Source organism: Cryptotermes secundus, unplaced genomic scaffold (genome assembly GCF_002891405.2).
Source record: "Cryptotermes secundus unplaced genomic scaffold, Csec_1.0 scaffold337, whole genome shotgun sequence".
NCBI classification, from domain to species: Eukaryota; Metazoa; Arthropoda; class Insecta; order Blattodea; family Kalotermitidae; genus Cryptotermes; species Cryptotermes secundus.
In genome coordinates, this window is record NW_019733323.1 from 1,065,764 (window position 1) to 1,091,137 (window position 25,374).

Consider the following 25,374-nt stretch of genomic DNA (forward strand, 5'->3'; position numbering starts at 1 on the left):
CTGGACAGAGAGGACATTTCACACACAAAGTGTTGAACCTAATAAAAATATTGTCCCCTTGTTTCTATGCAACACAGCAAGTTTGGTTCAATTGCATGATGAAGGCAGAAGATAAATATTGCCTCTCTGCTTAAGTAAGGACCATGCCATGAAGATTTATTGGGGGAATGTAGGTGTAACTCCACATTCTTAATCTCAGTATTAGCTGTATCATGCCCCAGCTGTTTTACCTCTAGGGAAACATCCCATAGGTAGCAGACCATGGTTACCAGAGCTGGTCTTGGTGCTTTGCAGAAGAGAAACTGTTCTGTTCCTGCTGGAAATCGAACCACAATTCCTCAGTTGTCTAGCCAATAGACTAATCTCCATATTGCATGAGCTATCCCAGGTCCTTATGACTGAAGTATTAAATTTATCACTGTGCATCTCGAGTGCTTACAAAATCGGATTTGGGCGCAAACACATCCTTACACACAAACTTCACCAGTAAAATTAGAACTGTGGTCTTCTGGGGGTTATGACACCACATAGTTTCATAAGTAGCTTCTCAGAGAACATGCACCCTCAACCCTTCATTTCTGTATTGATGATGAAGGCAGCACATTCCTCACGAACTCACAAAACTACATGGCACCATAACGCAGAATATCACAGCCTTAATACTGATCAATGTGAAGACTTCAAATCAGTAGGGCACTTTTGTATTCCACCCAGATACAAACCTGTAAGTCTGTGGAACGTTTTTCAAAGTGCATGCGGATATGTGTCCTCATGCCTCGAAGAGTGTTACCCTTGTAGCGACAGATGATGCAACGGAAGGCCTTCACACCACTGTGAGAGTCCATGTGCTTCTGAGCAGCACTGGCTGTTGGACTCACAACATCACAGCATGGGCACTTCCAGCCACTGGAACCACTAACACTAAAGCACTGGTGGGCTGCCAACTGATCTCCTGGCACTGCTACCTGTATGTCAGAATAATGCACCTGTATGCTACAGGAAAAGTGGGCAATCTTAATCATCAAAAGATACAGCAGAATCTATGATAATCTTCCATAATAAACGTTGATAAAAGGTAAGAATATTTATGCTACTTGTATACTTACGCATATTTAAACCAATCAGCACGAGTCACCGTCATTGTCCCTTTTCACCTGGTACACGAGCAGCCATAGTATCACCCATCATTAAGATTCACAGACACTTTTTAAATTTTCATTTTCAGGGCCTCCTGCTTTCATTTACTGGCCAATCCTCTGATTCTCCATGATTAGTCCCCTCCCATCCTACAGAGTCTAATGCCTTTCCCAACTTGGCTAACCTCTTACCCTTAAGAGTGAGGCACCATCTATCAGTAGACATGTCATAACCCAGAAGACCACAATGTTTATTGATTTCATGAGGATTCATCAAATAAATTGATCAACTGCATTGAATAACGGGATCATTATGATATTTGGGACTCTTGCATGGTCAATATTATGACTATGCTTCTCTGGGATATGATGCCATATGGCCTACTTGATAGATACAAACATTTCAGAGGACATTCATACTCATTTACCAGACTATGTAGCATGCATCCCAGAAGACTACATTCTTAAAGATGATTATGAATAATGTAGTGCAAAGAACACAGAAGTGTTTAACCTACTTCAAAGCATTGCTATCAAATCACTTTGGAAAAACTGAGGAAAACCATAGCCTGGACAACCGGTCTGTAGGATGAAATTAGAATATGAGGCTTCCAAAATATAAAGCAGAATTGCTATCAACTACCCCCTACACTATTAAGTTCAGTATGAGTGAAATATCTGGTACCCTTCTGCTGTTGTTTTATGGACAATTGCTGAGCTGAATCTATTCTTTCTCTTCTTCCCTCATCTCAGTTATCAACAATTTACATTTTAGCAATATGAAATATTATGAAGAATACAAATTTTGAGAAAATAAATTAAAGGACAGTTGTTCAAAGGTCCATTCTTGGCCATAATACTGTTCCACCAAGTACTGCACAGAGTAACAAAAGCCATTAATGATCCAGTGCAAAGAACTCACCTTACACTTTACACACTTGCGTGCAGTAGAGACAGGCGTTTTGTCAGACACTGTCTCTGCTGCAGTTTTGGCCATCAGTTCTGTCCTTTTGGGGCAGTAATACGCCTGGTGTGCAGTCAAGTTGTCATATGAAGTGAACTTGATGCCACAGGCTGCACAGATAAACTGAAGCAGTGTTGGAGGCTTCTGCCCTACCGGACTTTGCTGCTGCTGACCTGATGAGCTGCCTATAGTCGGACTAGCTGACCTGCCATGGTCCTTGCTGTGGGGTGGAGACCCAGAGTTGGACGTGTTCCCTGAAGGAGAGCTGGGCACTCCGCCCTGAGGACTAGGAACACTGCCACCATCACCACCACCACCACCACCACCCTCCAGTCTTGCTGAGCAATAGTGCTTCTTGTGAGCCATGTAGTTCTCATGCTTACAAAATACTATGTTGCACTCCCGACATTTTGATACCCCTTGCTTCACAAGCACCTGTGGAGGTGGAGCTACAACTGCAGCGGCTTCTGTTGCCATCCTCAATGCCATCTCAGAAGTGAGAAGTGGTAGGATATTGGCTGGGGAGAGCAGGTCTGCAGATGTAGTCCGAGGGTTTGGTAGCAATAATGGAGGTTGGATTATGGGGGTAATGTGTGGAGTTTTAGTTAGCACTGCGTTCTTGCTTGAGGCTTTCCCTGAGAAAGCGAGAGATACAGATGGGGATTTGAGGACAGGTGCCCCATTACCTCCATCTTCTCGATGCACAGATGATGCAGCAACAGCAGCAAGTAGCAAGTTGGATAAATTGCTGGTAGAGTCTACCTGACTCAAGTGGTGACTAATTGCCACTGCCAGTGCCTTCTTTTGGCTGTCAGTAGCTGACTCCAGACTACTGTTCTTTCCATTGCTGTTGTTCACAATAACACCATTTGGCGTTCCTCTGCGTGGTGACTTTGGTGAAGCCTGCTGGGATTTCGGACTGTTACTTCCAGACTCAGTTCGTGGTCGTTTGGCGGGAAGTTCTGATGATCCAGATCCTGGTCCCCGCTTCATGTTGGACTGTGAAGAAATGGACAAAACTGGAGAGGTAGATGGTGGTGGAGAAGGACTGGAGCATGTTGAGGAAGCTGAAAGGAGGAGGGAGGGGATGGACGGTGCACACACAATGTCTTCACCTTCATCTACTTCCACTTCTTCATCTTGCGCTGCTGTACTGAGTTGTGGAGGTGGGGGCGGTGGCAGTGGTGGTGGTGGAGGAGGTGGTGGTGGTGGTGGAAGTAGGGCAGGTGATGTCCTTCGAGAGTCCTGGTCACTGTCCAGGTCCACTACAATGTCTCCAACCCCACTGCCTTCTGAGGAACGCCTCATGCTTAGATCCAGAGGTGTGGATATATCTCCAGTGGTCTCACTACGAGGTGCAGATCGACTGCTGGTTCCTGTTCGAGCTGGCACCGTTGCCTTAACCTAAAACAAGTGTAAACATTAGTTGCATGACGCCTCCATGATTAGAATAAAAGTGGCTTTGATTAACAAGAAAAAAATAAACTTGAAAATAAAATACAGATGTGCATCACTATACAGATCTTTTAACTCATAAAATCCCTCTGTTTAAATGACATTGCCCACTGACAATGATTTTAAATTCTGAAAAATTCATTATGTTAAAACACTGTATTAACTAGGAAACTTATTTCAAAGGAATTAAATTTAACCACCTGCCTACTGGTAAGCAGTAAGAATGATCTATTATTTGAGGCCTCATGGCAGTGAATATTTAGATTACAGTTTTCTGGGATGTGACACCATGTAATACACTAAAGGAGTACCCACACTTAGGAGCAACCTGTTGCCTGCATCTTCAGAGCCATTTATCTTGAAGATGGAGTAGCAGGTTCCTACAAAACATGAAGAGTTATGTCTTGAGATACAATGCCATGCAATCCAGCAAATCGACTTCTGGAGGATCGAATTGTGCAATGGTAAGTTCCTCTGACACAATGGTTGACTTTCACCAGACTGCACAGTGCTGCATGCCAGAAGACGTAACTCTTTTTATTTCAGAGGCGTTTCAAACAAATTCTTTACCAAATATTACGAGAGTAATAAAATCAAGGAGTATGAAAGAAACAGGCCTTAACACAAATGGGGGAGATAAGAAATTCAAACAAAATATTAGTCAGAAAACCTGAGGGGAAGTGGTCACTTGGACAACCTACCTGCAGAAGAGATGGTAATACTTAACCGGATCTTAAAGAAATCAAGTCTGATGATGTGGAATCCCTATAAGTGGCTCAGATTGGGTCGAATTATGCGCTCTTGCAAACACATTGATGAACCTTTGCATCCTATAAAAGGCAGTAATATCTTGACCAGCTGGGTGTGATCAGCTTTTCATGAATGTGGTTCCATGGAGTTACTTAATTAGTCCGAACAGAAATACTCTGTACAGAAGCAAAATGATGGATACTTCCACTTTTTAAATAACGACTTTAAGACTTGCCTACCTGCTCTGTCGTGTGAGTGACCTCCACCTCCTTACTGCTGGTGCGTGTGTGCACTGCTTGAGCCATGGGCTGTAGGGTACCATTGGGGAGGAGAAGACATGCTGTGTCAGGGGCTGGGAGTCCCATAGCAGCTGCCCCAGTTAGGAGACTGGCCCCCTGAAACAGTGCATAGGGCACCAGCAGGATAGGGTTAGTGGGCAGTGCCAAGAAGGGCTGTGGAGGGCTGCGGTGCTCTCTGCTGGGAGGAGAACAGCTTGGTGAAGTGCGTGATGTGACATCTAGTGGTGACGCTGGAGCTGATTCTGATGACATCTTCGTCGATGGTGGTGGTTGAGACTTGACCACATGCCTGGTGCTGCAGTAGTGCAGCTTGTGTGCTCTGAAAGTCTTTACTGATGAAAACCGGATGTCACAATCCTGGCAGTAACGATCCACCAGATGTGAAGAGTTCAACAGGGCTGCAGCGACCTCTGCAGGTGGTGTGGGCACTGGTCCCCCATTTGATAGCGAGCTGGAAGTTGGACTGGGACCCGGAGATGAAGAGTGCATCCGCATGTGACGGTTGAGACTGACCTTCTTGTCAGCACTGTAGGAGCAGTGTGGACACGCATACTGTTTGCCTGTTCTCACTGTCTTGTTTGGCATGCCATTCACTTCTGGTACACCCTCATTGGCCGATGCCTCAGCGTCTCCCCTAGGAGTTTCACCTGATGACAATCTGCCATCCTCACTGTCACTGTCGCCCCGGCCTGCAGACAATTTGGCAACAAAGATTAACATTTAGGGCAGCTACATACCATTTGCCAAAAAATACACCAACTGTTACTGCGTTGGACAAATTTTTTAGGGATTGGTCAGCCTTAAAATATAACTGACACACTCCAAGAAGCAAATTCCTTCAGTCACTCAGCTAATCATGAAATTCCCTGACTTTTAAGAAACCCAAAGGTTCACTACCATGTTTGCAACAGCCCAATACTGAACAATATTCTAATCCAATAAATCCAGTTTATACATTCCCATTCTATATCTCTCTATTATCTGTTCAATATTTTTCTGCCATCTATGTCAGAAATAGATGCAGCCTTCCTTGCGAGTTCCTGACCAGAACTTTGTATGCATTTTTTGTCTTCCCTCAAGCGTGCTACATTCCTAGTTCATCTCATCCTCTTTATTTCATTCCTGAAAATGTTGGCAAAATATAAATTATGCAACTCCTCATTATGGAGTTTCCTCCAGCCTCCCTCTTATTTCCATGTACTGTAATCCTTTACTCAGTCCTTCAATAACTGGAACCCTTGTAATTTATTAGTTTTAATACTGTACGACAGTTATTCTGAAAGTAACCTCCGTTTATTTTACGCAACTAATGTGGGAGCGGTGAAGAGTTCGCGAAACACTAAATCCGTGTACAGAATGCTGACAACCTGTGTACGCGTGGTGCTCCTCCATGACAAGGCGCATCCGTATACACCTGCTTGCAATAGAGCACTGCTGGAGCATTTCAACTTGGAATTGTTTGACCACCCTCCTTACAGCCCTGATCTCGCTCCGAGCGACTACATCTTTACTCATACCTCCCTGAAGATCGGTTGAGCTCACAGGCGGCAGACTTCTTTTCTTTGTCACAGGCATACAGAAACTTATTACCTGACATGACACGTGCCTCAATTCCGGCGGTGACTATGCTGAGAAGTAGCTTAAGTATATATGTATATTTTGTATACATTTTTGTCATTGCTTGTTTTGTTAACAGCTCACCGGAAGTGACTTTCCGAATAGCCATTGTATTTGTTTTTCCTGGCAATCAAACACCAGGGGCCTGTCATATCCATGCTAGTAACCTGAAACAGTCCTCAGCACCTCATAGAGGAGCACGAAATTCGTGACGTTTTCCTCTTCTGACAGGAATCGCAACGCATTGCGCAATCCTCTATCGACTGTCTGACCAGTTCGCATATCCTCTTTCGGTCTCGATGAGCTGCAAAGATCGGATCATGGTTTGCGGAAATTACCTTCTCAACTGATATCAATTTTTACTAGAATTTGTTTGTGGTTTTCATGGTAATTTTGTTATAATCATTTCGGAAGAACATGCAATCTTTACCTTCAAGGTAATAAGCATAAACTGTATGACGGAGGAAACGTGTCCTCCCACAACGTTCCTAATTACCTAACAGACTTAACATAGCGCCATAACTCGGAAGACAACCATCTATAACTTATATCAAATTTTTAGGTGGTTAAACTAATGGGATTACGATTAAATGAACGAATAGCTGAGTTCGGTGGAAAAAAGAAATGCATAAAGAATATTTGGGGAACATCTTGCGAAAAATCGGTTTGGAAGACCAGGACGAAGACAGGAAGGTAAGGTAAAAAAGTAAAGCTAACTCTGTAACAGTCCTTGGAGGCCCATAAGATTGTGAGACGTCGATGCTTCCATATTTTATAGACAATCGGCTGACAGATGGCGGTGAGGTTGTCAGCCTTATGCGACGGCCGCCATTTAACCCCAGGAAGATTCCTGGTACTCATTTCTGTTAGAGGCTGAGTCGGTCCCAGGGCCACAGTGCGGCTGGAAGGATTAAATCAACTGAAAAATCCAATGAACTCATCGAGAATCGAACCCACGACCTTCCGGTTTATAACATAGTGCCTCATCCAACTACGCTATCGCGTGCCCCGACTCTATTCTATTCAAATTACAAGTTTCTATGATTGAAATAATGCTCAAGTGGGCCTGCAGGCTACTGCAGTACCTACATAAGCGTCTATATAAGGAAGAAGCATTTGATTCTGAGGGTAAGGAGGCTAATGGGAAATGCCATGGTATTCCAAATGGCGACACTTTCATGGCAACTATCTGACTGTGACAGGACTCTAGTATATCCATTCGCCCACCTCTGACCCTGAATTCCTGTATAGAGCAGAGTCAATCAAAATGAAAAGCCCTTCAAACTGGCTCAGCAGCACGGGCAAATCTACAGTCTAAATTTTAAGGATGGCATATTTTACCCTTCTTTGGTTTCTTTGTTCAAGTGAAATTAATTTATACTGCCTTCTGTTGATATCCCGACCAGTCATCTATAAAGGATACGCAAGTGTAAATATAACTGGGAACTACAGGCGCTGGTATTCTTGTCCAAGCCTGCAATCCCACTCTGACTCCTTAACTGCCACTACTGCTCCTCTGGCTCCTGCTTCATAAATCACAACACCAAGGGCTTTTTTTTTTGGTCGGTGTCTAACTGCGTGATATTGTGACGTTTGGAAAAGTTTGAGCTGCTTTTATTCGGTAGGGGCGGGCAGACTGTCCCCAGACCGGTATTTAGGTCAATATACGGCGTTACACCTCACATGACTCCCACATAACTTCTGCACGTTTGTTAACCATGGCTTACTAGATTCCTCACCTTTATGCGAGGCCGGTTTGGTGCCGCCAGCTACCGCGGCGCTCCCTGTCCTATGGGAACAGTAGTAGGTCTGGTGCGCCTCCAAGGTACTCAGTGAACTGAAGCGGATGCCACACGGGTTGCACATGAACACTGGCACTAGGGGACACACACACACACACAGACACGTCACCATGGAAGAATGATTCATATGAGAACACCAAATAAATGGACATGAAGCACAAAGCCGTTCCACAAAAAGGCCTCAAGTTCCCAACAGAACGATAGGGACTTCAGAAATGCGGGATGTGGTCATGCGCATTTGAACCCTTTGATTTGCGCCTTTGATTTAACCCATATAATGTTCCACTTTCATCCTATACCATTTTAAAGCTTGGCAGAGTTCTGATGCCTCTGCATAGCGATACTAACAGAGGTCTGAAATTTCCTCTAGTCGATTAACCCCTTAAAGCACAGCGGTAACCACATATTCGACCTGCATTAGCATAAAATATCTTCATTTTCCCTCGTTTACGTGTTTAGTATGACTCTCAGAATAATTACGGTTTATGTTATCGCGATTCCTGAAAAACGAATTACAACGTATATGGAAGAAGAATAGATCGTGGCTTATTGAGATCCTATTCTGGTACTACCTAGAGGAGTTGAGGAAAATCACGGAAGACCTCAATCTGGATAAGCAGGGTCCTGATTGAGATTCGAACTATTACTTCCCGAATTAAAGTCAGAATTGTTACCACTTAAGTCGATATGCTCCATGATTCTCGGAATAAATAGAGCTTATTTCTACAAAAAAGAAGGGGGGGGGACTTATTTTCATATCCAGTAACTAATGATCTCTCAAATTAAGATGCAGTGTTTCCTGTAAGGTAAGAACTTAATTGTAATTAATATTTCGATAAATTTCAAGCTTCACACGGTTAAAGTAAGTAAATTCGGAGAACAGCCAAACAAAACGGAAGAATCGCCATATTACATGGCGAAAGGGAAAAACAAACATACGCATATGTTCTACCTCAAAGTGGATAAAGTTCGTCACGTAGAGTTACTTCGCAAATATAGGCACACATAGATCACTATGTGTACTACATCGGCCTACAATATAAAAGATATTTGCCTGCCTGTTTTCAGAATATCAAATATGGTAAAATGCATAAAACGGCGTAGTTACTATTTACATGGTATTACCGTGCTGGAACACGGAGATACGAGATAACAGAAAAACTCTTACATGACCCTTCTCCCTTGAGATTCTAAATGCAAAGACAATTAGGAATAATTCAGAGTTTATTGCTTGCAGTGCACTAAACAAGAGGTCCAACTGCTTAGAAACTGTTTATGAAGTTATTAAGGATCTACTATACACATACAAACATTAAGAATTTAAAAAATACTTAACAAATAAACAATTTCAAGTACAGTACCATCATCTGGGATATAATACCGTGCAGTTTGGTAGAAATTCACTAACGTTTCGGAGGAAAGTACCGCCTCCGTCTTCGGGGTTGAAGAGTAAGCCAACCTGCAAGCCTGAAGATGAAGGCAGTACATACATTCCTCCAAAACGCTGGGACACTTTTACCACGCTATGCGGCATAAAGTACCTGAAATCTCGAAAAGAAATTTCATGACTGAAGTGACGTTCATGATTTGTGAAACCTGGAAGAAGATGCAATTTTGAACAATACTTCGTACTGCAAATCCGAGCTACGAGAAAAAAAAATTCATCGTTTTTTCCTGAGGGAAGGGCAAAGAGTCTTCAATGTTCTATGTCCCTCTGATAATTCCTGTAACATTCCCAAGTATTTCGGTGAAATACACGTCTTTATTTTATCGATGCTTTTAATTCTTTGTGAGTTAGCTGTCAGTATCGACACTACAAACATGGCGCCCGGTGAGAGGGCTGAATTGGAAAGGATTTCGAAGAAGGCAGTCAGTCTAACTGGGGTAGTATCTGCCTACAGAGACTGAAGGAAAAAAAAAACAAAAAAAAAATCATTCAGTGTAGCTGATGTCTCGGCCGAGGTGTGAACCGAGCACATCCTGAATACAAGTCTAGGGTGTTACCTCCAGACCAACCTGCGCCATGTTTCTAACTTTATTGGCGGGGATTTCATTGATTTAAGAAGATTAAAAGGCCTTCAGATAATTTCACTATATTAATTAATGCGGGGAAAATTACATATCGGCAAACTTTACAAACCATCTAAATCCACAGTTCTTAACGGTTTCCGACTCTCCAAATGTAGGAAAATACATTTTGACCCTAAAAATGGATGCTGCATGTTCCTTCGACACGTTGGCATTACTGTATAAGGCAACAACGCGTCACAGTTCATAAAACCACAATATAAAGACATAATTTACCTTCGTTTAAGCTGTCGATCGATTTATTATTTCTCTCTAATCTGAAATTCTTCCAGTTTCATATTCTACATTATGATGAGCATATTTACGTTATTGTGGTTATTGTTAATAATTTTAAACATTCTTGAATAAATCCAAAAACACCTTTGAAGTGCGCTTGTCTACAACATTTCCTGTCCTACATTTACTTACTTACTCACTCATGGAGCTTGAGCCCTTCTGGAGGAGCCACCAATTCTGCAAGTACTCAAGAATTTCCCAGCATTTTATAGAACCCGAAGGTTCATTACCGTGTTCACAAGAGTCCTCCACTGGTCCCTATCCTGAGCCACATCTATCCAATCCATACCATCCTATCCTATCTCTCTAAGATCCATTCTAATATTGTCCACCCACCTACGCCTTGGTCTTTCTTGTGGTGTCTTTCCTTCTGGCTTTCCCACCAATATCCTATACGCATTCCTCGTCTCCCCCAATTGTGCTACATGACCTGCCCACCTATTCCTCCTTGACTTGATCATTCTAATTATACTTGGAGAAGAGTACAAGTTATGAAGCTCCTCATTATGTAGTCTTCTCCAATCTCCTGTCACTTCATCTCTCTTCGATCCAAATATTCTCCTCAACACCCTCAGTCTATGTTCCTCCCTTAATGTCAGAGACCAAGTTTCACACCCATACAGAACCACAGGCAAAATTATAGTTTTGTATATTCTAATTTTTATGTTTTTGGACAAGAGACGAGAAGACAAAAGGTTCTGGACTGAATGTTAGCAAGCATTACCCGAGTTCAATCTCCTCTTAATTTCCTCCTGAATGAGATTTCCATCTGTTATCGTCGTTCCCAAATATCTGAACTGTGCCACATTTTCAAAACATTTGTTTCCTCTCTTTATGTCATGATTTTGCTCTGCATTTTGGTTATGAGGCAGCAGCATATACTTAAGTTTTCTCAGTGTTTATTTCTAGACCAGCCTCTTTACTTGCGTCAATTACAGTTGTGTGTTTCCCTTTATGGTATCTACATTATCACCCAGTAGATTCACATCATCGGCATAGACCAACAGCTGATGTGTTCCGTTTAATTTAAGTCCCACCGGGTTTCCCTGGACCTTCCTAATTCCATATTCTAAGGCAAAGTTGAAAAGGAGTGGCGATAAAGCATCTCCTTGTTTTAGACCATTCTGGATGGGAAATTTATCAAACAAATTTTTACCTACACGTTTAAACACAATTTAATCAACCTAACTAGTTTCATGGGTATCCCGAACTCTATTAGAATATTGTACAATACTTCCCTCCTAACTGAATCATAGGCTTTCTTGAAGTCTATGAATAGCTGATGTACTGTCTCATCGTACTCCCATTTTTCTCCAATATCTGACGAATGCAAAAGATCTGATCTGTATTTGATCTATTATGTCGAAACCCACAATGATGATAACCAATAATTTCATCTACATACGGACTTAACCTTGAGAGAAGAATATTGAATAAAATTTCGCAAGAAGTTGATAGCAGTGATATCCCCCGATAATTACTACAGTCAGTTTTATCATCCTTTCCTACAGCAAAGAAAGAAAAAGTAAGAATATGTTCCATTTCATAAGTGAATCCGTGTGAATAAAAAATAGTGTTTAATTATCATAAAAATATCTTCCACTAATAAGTTCATAGCTGTGTAGACCTATGACAAGCATGAATCTCAAAATTTACTTTTAACATTTTTCACAAGTCATTTTTTTCTGGAAGCTGGTAGGTATAACTGAAGTTGTGTGAGAAATTAATCATACAATATTCTCTTCCCAGATTCCGATATATTTTTCTTTGATTTTAAATGTCAAACCGTACAGAAGTTGGCAGAGTGTATTTCTGCAGTCACTGGAAATGTTTACTGATAAGCATTCCGAATGCCCACGATAGGCATAATTAATGTAAGTGTTGAGTGAAGGTATGCAACATGTCGCACATAAAACGTATCAACAGCTATGTCTCAAGGTGGATAATGTATCCTCCACTTCATTTTGTAAGCCAGAACACGGAAGGGGTGAGATTGGGCCATAATACGAGCAACGTCACACCAACATGAAAATCTTAACTTGTACACAGCAGGGGTGTTCTCACCTTGTCTCGATTCTAAAGCTTCGGGTTTGTGTCTTGGTAGTGGCACTGTTGTCGCCCCATCTGGTGGCATTGACGGCAAACAGAAGAACTGACCCGAGGGAAGAGCTGTCAACATATTAAACATGGATATGATTGTGAGCAGATGAAACGATGTCACGGTGAAATAAAAAAATCTATTTAGTCTCGGAGTTCAGGATTTCATGACGCTAAGGAATTGCATTGCGCTTTTTCTGGGTTACAACACCGTGTAATGTGACAGGTAGTTACCGTTGTTTCGGAGGAACCTACGGCTTCCATCGTAAGTGAAAATTCTACACAAGAAATGAGGGCAGTAGGTTCCTACGAAATGCTGGTAACCACCTGCCAGACCACACGGTGGCATGGCCCAAAAGACTTCCTCTTGTTGCAACTTATGGATTCGGTATTACAAGTCCATTCCGATATTCAGCAGTTTTTAAACCTGGTCTTTCAGTCCTTCGGAACTGCATTACGTACTTACGCTGAATCTCACTTACATCCTGTTTCCAATCTCATTCCTTCATTCATGGAGCTGAGCCCTTCTTGAGGAACCGCCAATTGTGTAACTACTGAAGAACTTCAAAACATATTATGAAACACGAAGGTTTATTACCGTGCTCACAAGAGCCGTCCACCGGTCCCTATCCTCAGCCAGATCGATTCAATCCACACCATCCCATCCTATCTCTCCAAGATCCATTTAACACTGTTCACCCACCTACGTCTTGGTATTCCTAGTGGTCTCTTTCCTTCTGGCTTTCTCACCATCATCTTACATGCATTCCTCTTCGCCCCAACCCCTCAAAAAGAGGACGAAAAGGTGGACCAACTCCAGGAAGCAGAATCCTTCTTAGGAAGCTTAAGTGACTCAGTCAATTTAATTATGACACAATGTGGAATTGTTTACATTTCAAAACTCTGTATTCCAGGCCACAAAATCTGGACGCTTTATTTCTCATTAACGATTTAAGAATAAAAACTGGTTACTGTTCTATTACGGGTACTGCTGGTCTCCGTGTGTCCACTAAGCAAATTTTGAGCTTTTCCACCTTAACATCAGTAATGTCTCCAAGACTTCCGGGATAGCGTAGTCACTAGAGCAACTGGCTACGGGCTGGACGAACAAGGGGTCAGAGTTCCGAGTCCCGGTAGGGTCAAGAATTTTTCCCTTCTCAACGTTGTCCACGCTGGTCCTGGGGCCCACCCAGTTTCCAATCCAATGGGTATCGAGGGCTCTTTCCCCGGGAGTAAAGCGGCAGGGGTCTTTGTACATTTTAAATGCTCGCCTGTTATAAGCCACTCGCTGTTGACAGGTACTTAAATAAAGGAACTGAATTATTATTATTTATTAACGACATATGCGATGCAGTTGCCCACTCTAAGTGTCTACTTTTTGCAGAAGACATCAAAATTTACCGAGCCATTAGTTCTCCTCAGGACTGCTGTCTACTTCAGTCTGGTGCATTGCTAACTGTATGAAACTCAGCATCAGTAAAACTAAAGTTATATCCTTCTCCAGGTTTATAAATGTCAGCGGCGCAAGGTCAGGGGCTCTCATGTTATGTTCACAATGCTCCCTAGGTAGAGTAGGGACTCCAAGCCACAGCTGGGAGACGCTTCCAATCGACGTGACTAGTTCACAATAATAAAATAATTTAATAGGAGAAACACAATAAAACAGAATACAACAATTAGAACTTAATAGAAGGAGTGGGCCCAAACACATACAACCTTGACCATGTCTGTCAATTACCTTACGGCTTGCCTTGCGGCATCAGACTACACTGAATAGCCCACGCTCACTGCTTAGTACCCTTGTTTACAATCATGCTACTTCAGCACGCACAAATAAACCTTAACTAATATTCATTGCCCACAGGGGATTCCTGGGAAAGAAAACACAATAACGTAAAGTTAACTTACAGCCCATCGCTGACACACAATAACCTATAACGCAAGCAAAACCCCTACGTGCATTGTCGGCACAACCGCTCAGACATAATTTAGCATACCTTCCAAAACAGAATTTGAAAATACCCCCAGGCTGGCAGTGTACGTCCAGTACGCTTTGGATCCACGTAGCGAATAAATCTCTATTCACTAACCGCCTTCTTCCGAGCCATTCGGGGGGGGGGGGAATCCCACGTGATACACTCCAGCACGGGGTGAAGGGGTAGGGATTAACATGGCTGGAAGGCATGACGTCATCCAAGAGCCTTCAACATGGCTCAATGTCAATTACATTTTCTCTGTGTTACGCTGTTGGGTCTAGTTCGTTGCAATACTTTCAATTTCCCATCTCTAGATGGGATGTACACCGCATTAGTTAGATCTAAGCTTGAATATGGGTCCGTAGTCTGGAATTCAATTACGTCAACTGACACTAATAAGCTGGAACACATCCAGCAGAGGTTTGTGGCCCTCAGTTTTAATCGTTTCTATCTTCAAATCCATTACAATTATTCTCTTGCTTCTGATGAGTTAAAATTGCACACTCTACGTACTACGAGACATCACCTCGATGCTCTCCTTTCTCAAGTTTACCTTGGTTTCAAATTCTGCCCTTCCATTTTGGAAATTGTTGGTCTCCGAGTTCCTGCTCGGTATGTCAGAGACTTTGCATTGTTCAATGTCTGTTCCCCATGTAAAAACTCTCCCTCTGCTAGAGTGATTCGGTTGCTAATGTTTGCAGGGACGTCGACGTATTCGGAGCCAAAAACGTTCTCCTTAATTTTCTTTATAATATGCTATAACTGTTGTTAGATCGCCTCTGTGGTCTAGTGGTCAGAGTTCCTGGCTACAGATCCAGAGATCCCGGTTCGGTTCCCGGCGATACCAGATTTTCTGAGTAGTAGTGGGTCTCGAAAGGGGTCCACTCAGCCTCGTGAGGATAACTGAGGAGCTATTTCAAGGAAATAGCAGCTCCGATGTAGAAAACCGAGATTAACGGTCTGGGGATTCGTTGCCCTGACCACGCGACACCCTCTATCCGCTAAAGTTGGCACTAACTTCGCAGGACGCGGAGGTCGCTCGGTCGGTCGATATAGTTCGCTTGCGGACTAAAACCACGGAGTTTGTTTTTTATTTTATAATTATTATTATTATTATTAACTTATGTGTGTATGTACGTGTATTGTCTTTCCTCGCCACAAATGGCATAACAATTGGAAATGTACTTATTTTTTTTCTCGCCTGTTAATGCTAACTTTATTTTTTCTTGAAATTGTTATTAATTTATTGTTATTATACAGACTGTCATATTTTGTATTTTGATCTTTAATTATTTTTCTGTATTTCTATGCACTCCCGCTAACTTTGTAATTGGTCTTGCTGTTAAGTTTGTACGCAGAGAAACACGAATTGAATAATAATAATTATTATTATTATTATTCAATTCAAGAATCTTAAGTAGTAGTAATACTACTATTTGGATGTTGAGTTAACACACAAATACACGGTGTGTCCAGGATCCGTTAGGACTCTTTTTTTTTTTAATTTTGCCCTGCGAGTTGTGGCGTTAAGATCCTTGAAGTTTCGGCTGTGGCTGTCTATAATTTCAAAGCGCGAGCTTCGCTGCATCATGTGTTCTGACCTTGAATGTAACAGTACTGTTCTGACGCTCGTCGGAAAATGGCGGTTGAACAGTGAGCCAACATCAAATTTTGTTTGAAGTTACGCAAAACAGCCGGAGAAGCGTACGGAATGATGAAGTGTGTGTGTATGGTAGTGTTTGAGTCGCTCGAATATTTTTCGATGGTATGCTGTATTTCGTGATGGCAGGGAGGACACTGAAGACGCTGCACGTGCATCAAAGCCGAGAACAAGTCGCACTGAAGAAAATGTGAAAAAAGTGGTCGAAATCCTCGCATCAGACAGGCGTGTTTCTGCAAGACTCATCGAGGAGCTTTGGGGAACACCAAAAAGTACAGTGCATCAAATTTTGACCGAGGATTTGGGCAAATGGAAAGTCTATGCGTGGTTTGTACCGCACGCGCTGTTAGGCGATGAAATGCATGCCAGAGTGGAACACTGCAAAGACATGTTACGGTCGACCCAAAGTGATACAGAATTTAAAAAATCGATTGTTACTGGTGACGAGACATGGTGTTTTCATTATGAGCCTAATCATTCACAAGGAATTTCTGCCAGGAGGTCAAACAGTGAATTCTGATTATTATCTCGGAGTCCTCAATTGTCTGTGGTCGAGAATTCTTCGAATTCGACTTGAATATCGAGAGTAAGGTTTTTAGTCGCTCCTCCACGACAATGCCCCACCCCACAAATCGAAGATCGTGCGCGATTTTTTGGCCACAAGAGAGATCACAGGCCTTGATCATCCTCCGTATTCGCCAGATTTGGCTCCAGCAGATTTCTGGTTGTTCCCAAAAGTTAAGTTGGTGATGAAAGGAGACCGTCACGACACCATCCACGACATCCAAAGGGAATGTACCGCAGTTTTAAATGCGATTCCACAAAAGGAGTACAGTGACTGTTTTCGAAAACTTATCAATCGATCCCAGCTATGTACTGATTCAAGAGGAGACTATTTTGAATAAAAAGAGTGAAATTTTGAAAATAATTCACGTCTTGTATTTTTAATGAACACAGGCCTAACAGAACCTGGACAAACTGTGTAAGTAATAATTAATTCGGTCATTATTATTAACTTCTATGTGTGTATGTACGCGTATAGTCCTTTCTCCCCACAGAATGGCATAACCACTGGATATGTACTTATTTTACTTTTATCACCTATTAATGATGAATTTAATTTTTCATTAAGTTATCATTAATTTATTACTATTATATAGACTGCCTTATTTTTTATTTGTATTTGTTAGTTATTTACTGCATTTCTACGTACTCGTGCTAACTTTATAATTGGTCTCTGAGCTGTTAAGTTTGCACTTAACAAACAAACAACAACTGAACTGAACTGAATTGAAGTGAACTGAACTGAATTATCATCATCATAATTATCGTTTGTTTTGTATTTTGTTTGTAAGGGTTTTGTTGTTTCTTTCATCTTACTTGTGATAACTTTGTAACTGACCTATGGGCTGTTAAGTTTGCATGTAAATAAAGAAGAATTGAAGTTAATGGAATTTTATGACGAACTCCATGAAGGAGAATCTTTCTTGAGCACCCATCAGTCATTCACCTGGTCAATAAATTCCCCGCCATTTAAGAACCCGACGACTTCTTACATTTTCACAGCAGCTAGCTACGGGACCGTATACTGAACCAGATAAATCCAGTGCAAATCTCCAAACTGCATTTCTCTTAATTACAGATACGTCTTCCAAACAGTCCTCATCCACTGATTTTTCGTCTAACATTTCGTGGATATTTCCCATTGCGTTCTACGCTTCCTGTCCATATCATCCTCCCTAATGTAGTCACCTTAATAACATATCGTGAATAAAATTCGATTAATTTTATTAGCATAATCATGACTGTCATCACACGTTTAATTTCCTTTCCCCCCCCCCCTTGGCACTACAGCCCCAGTGGGCCTAGGCCTACCTCCATGAACTTCTCCGTTCACTTCGGTTTTTCTCGATCTTACACATTCGGTAGGACTCCTTGGGTGGGTGATCAGCTCGTCGCAAGGCCTCTACCTGTACACAAACATCCATGCCCTGAGTGGGATTAGAACCCATGATCCCGGCTCCCGAGCGAGCGAAGGCAATGCATGCCTTAGACCGCTCGGCTACCGTGACCGGCTTAATTATCATTATTTTTCCTTGGCACTACAGCCCCAGTGGGCCTAGGCCTACCTCCATGAACTTCTCCGTTCACTTCGGTTTTTCTCGATCTTACACATTCGGTAGGACTCCTTGGGTGGGTGATCAGCTCGTCGCAAGGCCTCTACCTGTACACAAACATCCATGCCCTGAGTGGGATTAGAACCCATGATCCCGGCTCCCGAGCGAGCGAAGGCAATGCATGCCTTAGACCGCTCGGCTACCGTGACCGGCTTAATTATCATTTTTTTTCCTTGGCACTACAGCCCCAGTGGGCCTAGGCCTACCTCCATGAACTCCGTTCACTTCGGTTTTTCTCGATCTTACAGATTCGGTAGGACTCCTTGGACGGGTGATCAGCTCGTCGCAAGGCCTCTACTTGTAGATAAACACAGAAAAAACGCACACAAACATCCATGCCCTGAGTGGGATTCGAACCCACGATCCCGGCTTCCGAGCGAGCTAAAACAGTGCATGCCTTAGACCGCTCGGCTACCGTGACCGGCTTAATTATCATTACCGCTCTATAATTTCTCATTATTGTCACCAAAAACTGAGAATATGAAAGTTTATAAATGGCCTACAAATACGGAACCATCCGTTTTTTTACATATGTGGGTGCAAGGAGCGCGGACAAACTGCACAGTCGCGCGATCACGAAACGCGTGACCAGCTGTGGCCTTATCATGCAACTTGGACGTAGGCAATGAAGATAAGCTGCAGGTGACACATGCACTGAATCACTTCCTCAACACCACTACCTTCCGCAGTGAAGTCTGGTAATTTTCTGTTCGCGGCCACCATGTAACGCAAACGTGTATCCTAACGCTGGCGTGTTTCGGTAAAACACTGCTTGAAACATGGTACAAAGTGTACACATGAGCAAGGCTGATAGGCTATTAACAATATTTTAACTACTGAATTAGGAATGGGTCTGAAAGGAGGCTGCACGAGCCTCCCTTTAGATAGTTTTTTTTATTGCTAGTGGCGTGGGACTAAGTCCCTTGCATTGCGGCCACTTCTGGCCTATTGTACCAGCCCCAGATGATAGGTGGGGGTGATTGTGGAGCAATTGTTGGAATGAAGATTGGCAGGGGAAACCGAAGTACTCGGAGAAAACCTGCCCCATCGCCACTTTGTCCACCACAAATCCCACTTGACCAGGCCCTGGATCGAACCCGGGCCGCCGCGGTGGGAAGCCAGCGACTAACCGCTTGAGCTATGGCACTTTAGGTAGTTACCTAGATATTTTGTGGAAAAAAACCGGGTTTGTCCCTATTTGAGCTATTTACCTGGAGGGACTGAAGAATACAACGAATAACGTCAATCGAGACATCGGATCACCGAGTTGAGATTTGGACCCTGGACGTCTCGAATACGAAGCAAGAAGTGTAATCATAAGTTCGGTTATTTGAAACCACTTTCCCAGGATCTGCCTCGAGAAGCGGGGTGAAAGCACAGAAATCCCAGTGAAGATAACAAGTATTTCGGTCAAGATTCCGACTGCCTTCCTCCCGAATATTCTAGAACAGGAATCGGCAACCTATGGCATGCGCACCACGATACAAGCAGACCCTATCCATGTGAAAGCAAAGCACTGTATACATTTACGCGCACTACTGCAGACCACGATAGAAATAATTACATTTTAAACATGTTAACAGGTTGAAAAATAGCAGATTGTCAAATTTCTACATACTAAGAGACCTACTGCAAACTGAAAGTATGCTAGCAGAAGTAATGGAATGTAAATTAAATCGCAAACAACATGTAAATGAGATGAAATATAGCAGACAACCAAAATCAGCATACTTAAATGACTCAACAATATAAAGGGATGAGAAGACCCAGAAGTAGATGGAAATACAGTTTATAAAACTTCTGTACTTCGAAACGGGCTTGTGGCATCAAATCGTCTAGCTTAAAGAGGAAAATATTTGCAAGAACAATGCTGGAATGCTGGAATGCACTGAGTTAGACATCTGTCGAGATCCGGTGCCGACAGGCTGTTCTTACCGGCTGAGCAACCAGAGGTGCTGGATTCGAATCTAGGCAAAGTTTTTGTGGTTTGGCTTAGCTTCTCCAGACTAACGTCGGGATAGTTAGTAAACACAGGCTACGGCAGTTTCAACTCTGGTGCTAGTGTTTGAAGTTCACCACATGTCATCGTCTCATATGGTTGGATATTTAACGGCACTTTCGGTAACAAGTTGCAATGCGTCGGATGGTAGAAAAGAGGAGGAATTGTGAATTGGAAAAGATTTCGAAGCAAGCAATTGTGCCCGAATCGAGGTAAGTGAAGATATCCCTGTAACAGGCCGTGTGATGTTGAGGTTCCAACATTTTCTAGACAATCGGCTCATAGATGGCGGCAAGGTTGTCAGCCCTACGCGCCGGCCGCCCTTTACCCCCAAGAATATTCCCGGTACTCATTTCTCTTAGAGGCTGAGTTGACTCCAGGGCCATAGTGCTACTGGAAGGATTAGGTCAATTGAAGAAAATCCAATGACCTCATCGGGACTTGAACCGGCTACCTTCCGGTTTGTAGCGTAGTGCCTCAACCAACTACGCTACCGCGTGTCCTCCCCGAATCGAGGTATTATCCCGAAACCTGCCTGTAGGGGTTGAGGAAAACTATGAAAACCCGTCAAGATAAGCCGATGCGCCGACGAAATTTTGGCCATGCACTTCCCAAAAATAAATCTATACCGTTACATCTATCCTCTCGTATCATTCGACGCCATTATTTCGAAAAGAGCTGCAACTTACAGCTGCACTCACTCATGGAGCTAAGCCCATCTTGAGAAGCTGCCAACTGTGCAGTTCCTCAAGAACTTCCCAGCATTCTATGAAACGCAAAGGTTCATTGCCGCGTTCACAAGATCAATCCAACCCATGCCATCCTATCCTATCACTCTAAGATTCATTTTAACATTGTCCATCCACCTACGCCTTGGTCTTCCCAGTGGTCTCTTTCCACCTGGCTTTCCAAACAATATCGTATATGCATTCCTCTCCTCCCCCATTCGTGCTATATCCCATGCCCATCTCATCCTCCTTCACGTGATCATTCTAATTATACTTGGAGAAGAGTACAAGTAATGAAGCTCCTCATTATGCAGTTTTCTCCAATCTCCTATCACTTCATCTCTCTTGAGTCCGAATATTCTCCTCAGCACCCTGAAGTAACGGTGGGGGGTGGGGGTCTGCTGGCTGTAGCGGAGTAGTCGCAAGAGTCTGCGCTTCGAGTCTCAAAGGGCAATCCGGTTTTCGTGATTTCAATACCGCCATTAACCTTACGGTTTCTTCCAAATCCTTCCAACACCTCTTACAATTAGAATTTACACAGAAAAAAAGGTCATAAAATCATACCATTAAATAACAGTGAACTCGTAAGCTGTAAGTTAAGACTGCCAAATAACCATATTCACAGCAAAATGTAAAGTTGTCCCTTCGCATAATTAAGCACTACGTCACTGCGACGTATGGGGAGTGGAGTTATAGGTCCACCACTTCCTAAGAACTCAACCCCCGGCCCATTTACGGCCGGAGAGAGAGCATGCAGTACCATGTGTAACCTCTACAAATAACTGTTAGTCCTTTACGTGTCCGTGAACTCAAGATCCGCTACTAACTTTACTGCGACTCCGAAGAAAGAGATCACATAAAACTGGTTCCTTCGGAAATTTGACCGCCATCTGTGAGGAGAGAAAATTAAAGCTGTTCCTGTTTTCATTTCAGCACCACGTCATGAATATGGGCGTGTGGAGCTGCACGAATTAGCTAGAGAAGATGTTAAGTGAGCGCACAGCCGAGGTGGACACAATGGTGAAGAGGAAATCTCTCGCCCCTGCCAGGAATCGATCCACGATCATACAGCCTGACGTCAGTCGCGATATTTACTGAGGTACTGTTAACTATAATCTGATCTTACCTGAGTGGAAGGCTGGGTTCAGAGCAGCTAGATACTCCAAGCCGGGGGCGGTGGGGGGTAATGCTGAGGTAAGGACGGCACTGGGGTTCATAGTCCTAAGCGCCGGATCAGTTGCAAGACCCGCCTTAAGACGAAGTCTGGGGGGCTGTGGATGCAGTGATTCCCCTTCCTGTCCTGGTGGTGGGGACGTTTTGACATTAGTGACATCTGATCCTTCGAAGCCACCGTCTCCGCCTCGAATTGCAGCTGCAGGACCTTCACCTTCCGCTTCGCTTGCCCACTCCTCCTCGTCTTCGCCTGAAAGAAAAAACGGTTCAGCTTCCGAGACCGGTCCATATGGTGTTTGAACGTAACCGATAGATGGCAGAATGTTTCGCATTATATTAAAACCCTATGTGTCTTTAGAATAATTCTTTCTACAAATAAAAAAACGCTACGTAACACTAGAACTGGTATATTTTGACGGACTTGTTCGTCGTTGTAATTCATTGCATTGTTTATAGGTCATAGTACAGTCAATTAAGACACAAATTCTTTAAATAAGATTAAATTTAACACGGCACAACATGTTTAGCCACTTACGTCATCCTCAGGGCTGCAGACTTAGTAATACAAAAGAGCCCAACTGTGACTGCCATGATTATAAATAATTTTTTTAATTTTTAAAATTCTCATAATACATTACTGCATATAAAATAAGATCTTACACTACAACCAACGCATATTAGAATTCCTGCATGCAATTCAAAGATTCTTGAATAAAAACTGTACGGTTGTTGACCACTGAACAGACGAAAGAAACAGATGTTCAAACCAGAAGATTCGTTCACCTTTAAACTAAAACAAATGATGAAGAATGCATTCTGGGATGTCACGCCGTGTAGATCTTGTGTGAACCGACGTTTCGGAAGAACGTATCGCCTCAATCTTCAGGGCAGAAAAATCCGCGCGCGAGGAACCAGCGCGAGCAGATAAAATGTTTGTCAAATAATATAATATTTAATTTCCATAGTGAATCTGTTACAAAACTGACACTCCTGTATGCTGTTTAAGAGTTAACCCATTACTTGGGGAAAGGCTTTACCTGAACAAGTGAAATACTGAAGCTGTGCGGTGCATGAGTGTATGACGTGTGTATGACGTTGCCCTTAGCATGGCTGCAGCTTGACTGTCCGACAGTGGGTACGTAAGTAACCTTATCTGAGAGGGCTCAGTGTTTAATATCGCGGGCCCATCTGTACATGTCTTTGAACTGTTCGAATAGGCAACCTTCACAGTCGTTCATTATCTTACTGGGTGATCTACACAAGTGCATGTGTAAATTAGTCCCTTTGTTGCGTGCCAGTCTGTCCCATGGATCCATAACAGTGTTTGTGGCTAAGTATATGGATAGCGAATTTTGGGACCCGTTTTTTTTTGTAAGATTTGAGGCTTTCACGGCGGTGACTATGAAGAAAGCAGTCTTCTGGGATTAGGCACCGTGTATATGTGGTGTTAACCGACGTTTCGGAGGAACGTATCGCCCCCATCTTCAGGGTAGAAGAAAAAGTATAAGAAATCTGCAAGCGACAACACCGTGAGAAACGGTAAAGCAGACGTCTGCTTTACCGTTTCTCACGGTGTTGTCGCTTGCAGATTTCTTATACTTTTTCTTCTACCCTGAAGATGGGGGCGATACGTTCCTCCGAAACGTCGGTTAACACCACATATACACGGTGCCTAATCCCAGAAGACTGCTTTCTTCGTTTTTTTTTTTGTCTCATATTTTGTATCTGTTCATTATATCGTACTCACATCTGTCCCACAGGTTCACCTACACATACTTCATGACACTGTGAACATGTTAACTTGCAAATTCCCCATAAGGCAATGTATTCATGGCAGAGACAACTATGATGACAGTCTTATGCGATGTGACGCCGTACATATCTGTTCAGCTGGTACCAGTCTACCAAACCACACGGTCTTACTTCCCGAAAAAAATCGACATTTGGCTATCAGAGAAGCGTTGTAAGAAAAGAAAATACGTTATAGCACGTCAGTACAAGCTCTCATTCATTCGACCAAACGGAAAAGCTCAACTCAAGCTCACTGTGAAAGGAATGATATGTTTTTGTTTCATTACACGCCAAGTCAATGCACTTTTATATGCAGTGTTACGCAGTAATGGTGTACAGTTCATCGTAATGACATTGCAAAATGTTACGTTATGAATTAGCAGATCTTTATCTGGTCTGTTTCTAATAAATTTTAAATCACTATTTGGTAAATAGGACCGCTTCAGTGGTCTAGTGGTCAGAGTCCCTTGCTACAGACCCAGAGGACCCGTGTTCGATTCCCGGCGCTACCAGATTTTCTGAGAAGTAGCTGGTCTGAAACATGGTCCACTCTGCCTCGTGAGGAGCTACTTAAATGGGAAAGTAGCCGTTCCGGTCTAGAAAACTGAAATTAACGACTGCTGGGATCCGTTGCGCTGACCACGTGACACACTCTCTATCCGCAAAAGTTGCCACTAACTTCGCCGACAAGTGGCGGTCGCTCGGTATGGTTCGCCTGCGGACTAAAGGCCACGGAGTTTTTATCTGGTAAATAATTAGTCTGTGGATCGAATTAATGTTTCTGGAACGTACCCACTCACTTTCTGGAGCAGGGATGGCTCAGTCAGTGTACGTGGTAGTGATTAAATTACGGGGCGGACGACGGTTCTATTCTCTGCAGTGGTAAGGATTTGTCTCATCGCCACCGCGTGCAGACTGTCTCTGAAGCGAAGCGTACTCAAGTCTCCTTTCCAGGAAAAAGCGATAGCTCTTTTCCCGGAGATAAAGCGGCCAGGGCTTTGAACTGCCCATTCATTTCCATCTAGGGCTGAGGTTAACCCTGCCAAGAGCGAAGGGCAACTTTACCCTTACCCGATACTTGCGTAATTAGCCTACACTTCACCAACGAACAAAGCCTCTACTGAGCGTCAAAGAAAACATTTAACGTGCGATAATACACCATGTTTTTGTTCCTTGTCAACAGAACGCCAAAGACGAAGGTGAATCAGATCCATTACTTAATGGACAACGCACGTTAGGCCAGTGCTGTGTTTATGGACAAGGTTTCGCCGTTGACTAACCGTCTTGATAACATACAGAAGAAGGCATTTTGGCTTAAAAGGCAAAGTCTCCAGGCTACTCACCACCAAAGAAATATAATTAGATGTTCAAACATTTTACAAAGAG

At 43.0% G+C, this 25,374-nt stretch overlaps 1 protein-coding gene across 1 annotated transcript in view; it reads right to left on the minus strand.

Moving 5' to 3' along the window:
* LOC111867957 (zinc finger protein ush) overlaps positions 1–25,374 on the minus strand; it is a 50,697-nt gene that overhangs the window by 2,162 nt on the left and 23,161 nt on the right. The window contains exons 4-9 of the mRNA XM_023858203.1: positions 22,151–22,447; positions 12,452–12,556; positions 7,961–8,098; positions 4,545–5,293; positions 2,059–3,504; positions 723–965 (exon numbers count right to left, since the gene is read on the minus strand). Coding sequence (XP_023713971.1) covers positions 723–965; positions 2,059–3,504; positions 4,545–5,293; positions 7,961–8,098; positions 12,452–12,556; positions 22,151–22,447 — 2,978 coding nt within the window. The remainder of the gene's footprint in view (positions 1–722; positions 966–2,058; positions 3,505–4,544; positions 5,294–7,960; positions 8,099–12,451; positions 12,557–22,150; positions 22,448–25,374) is intronic.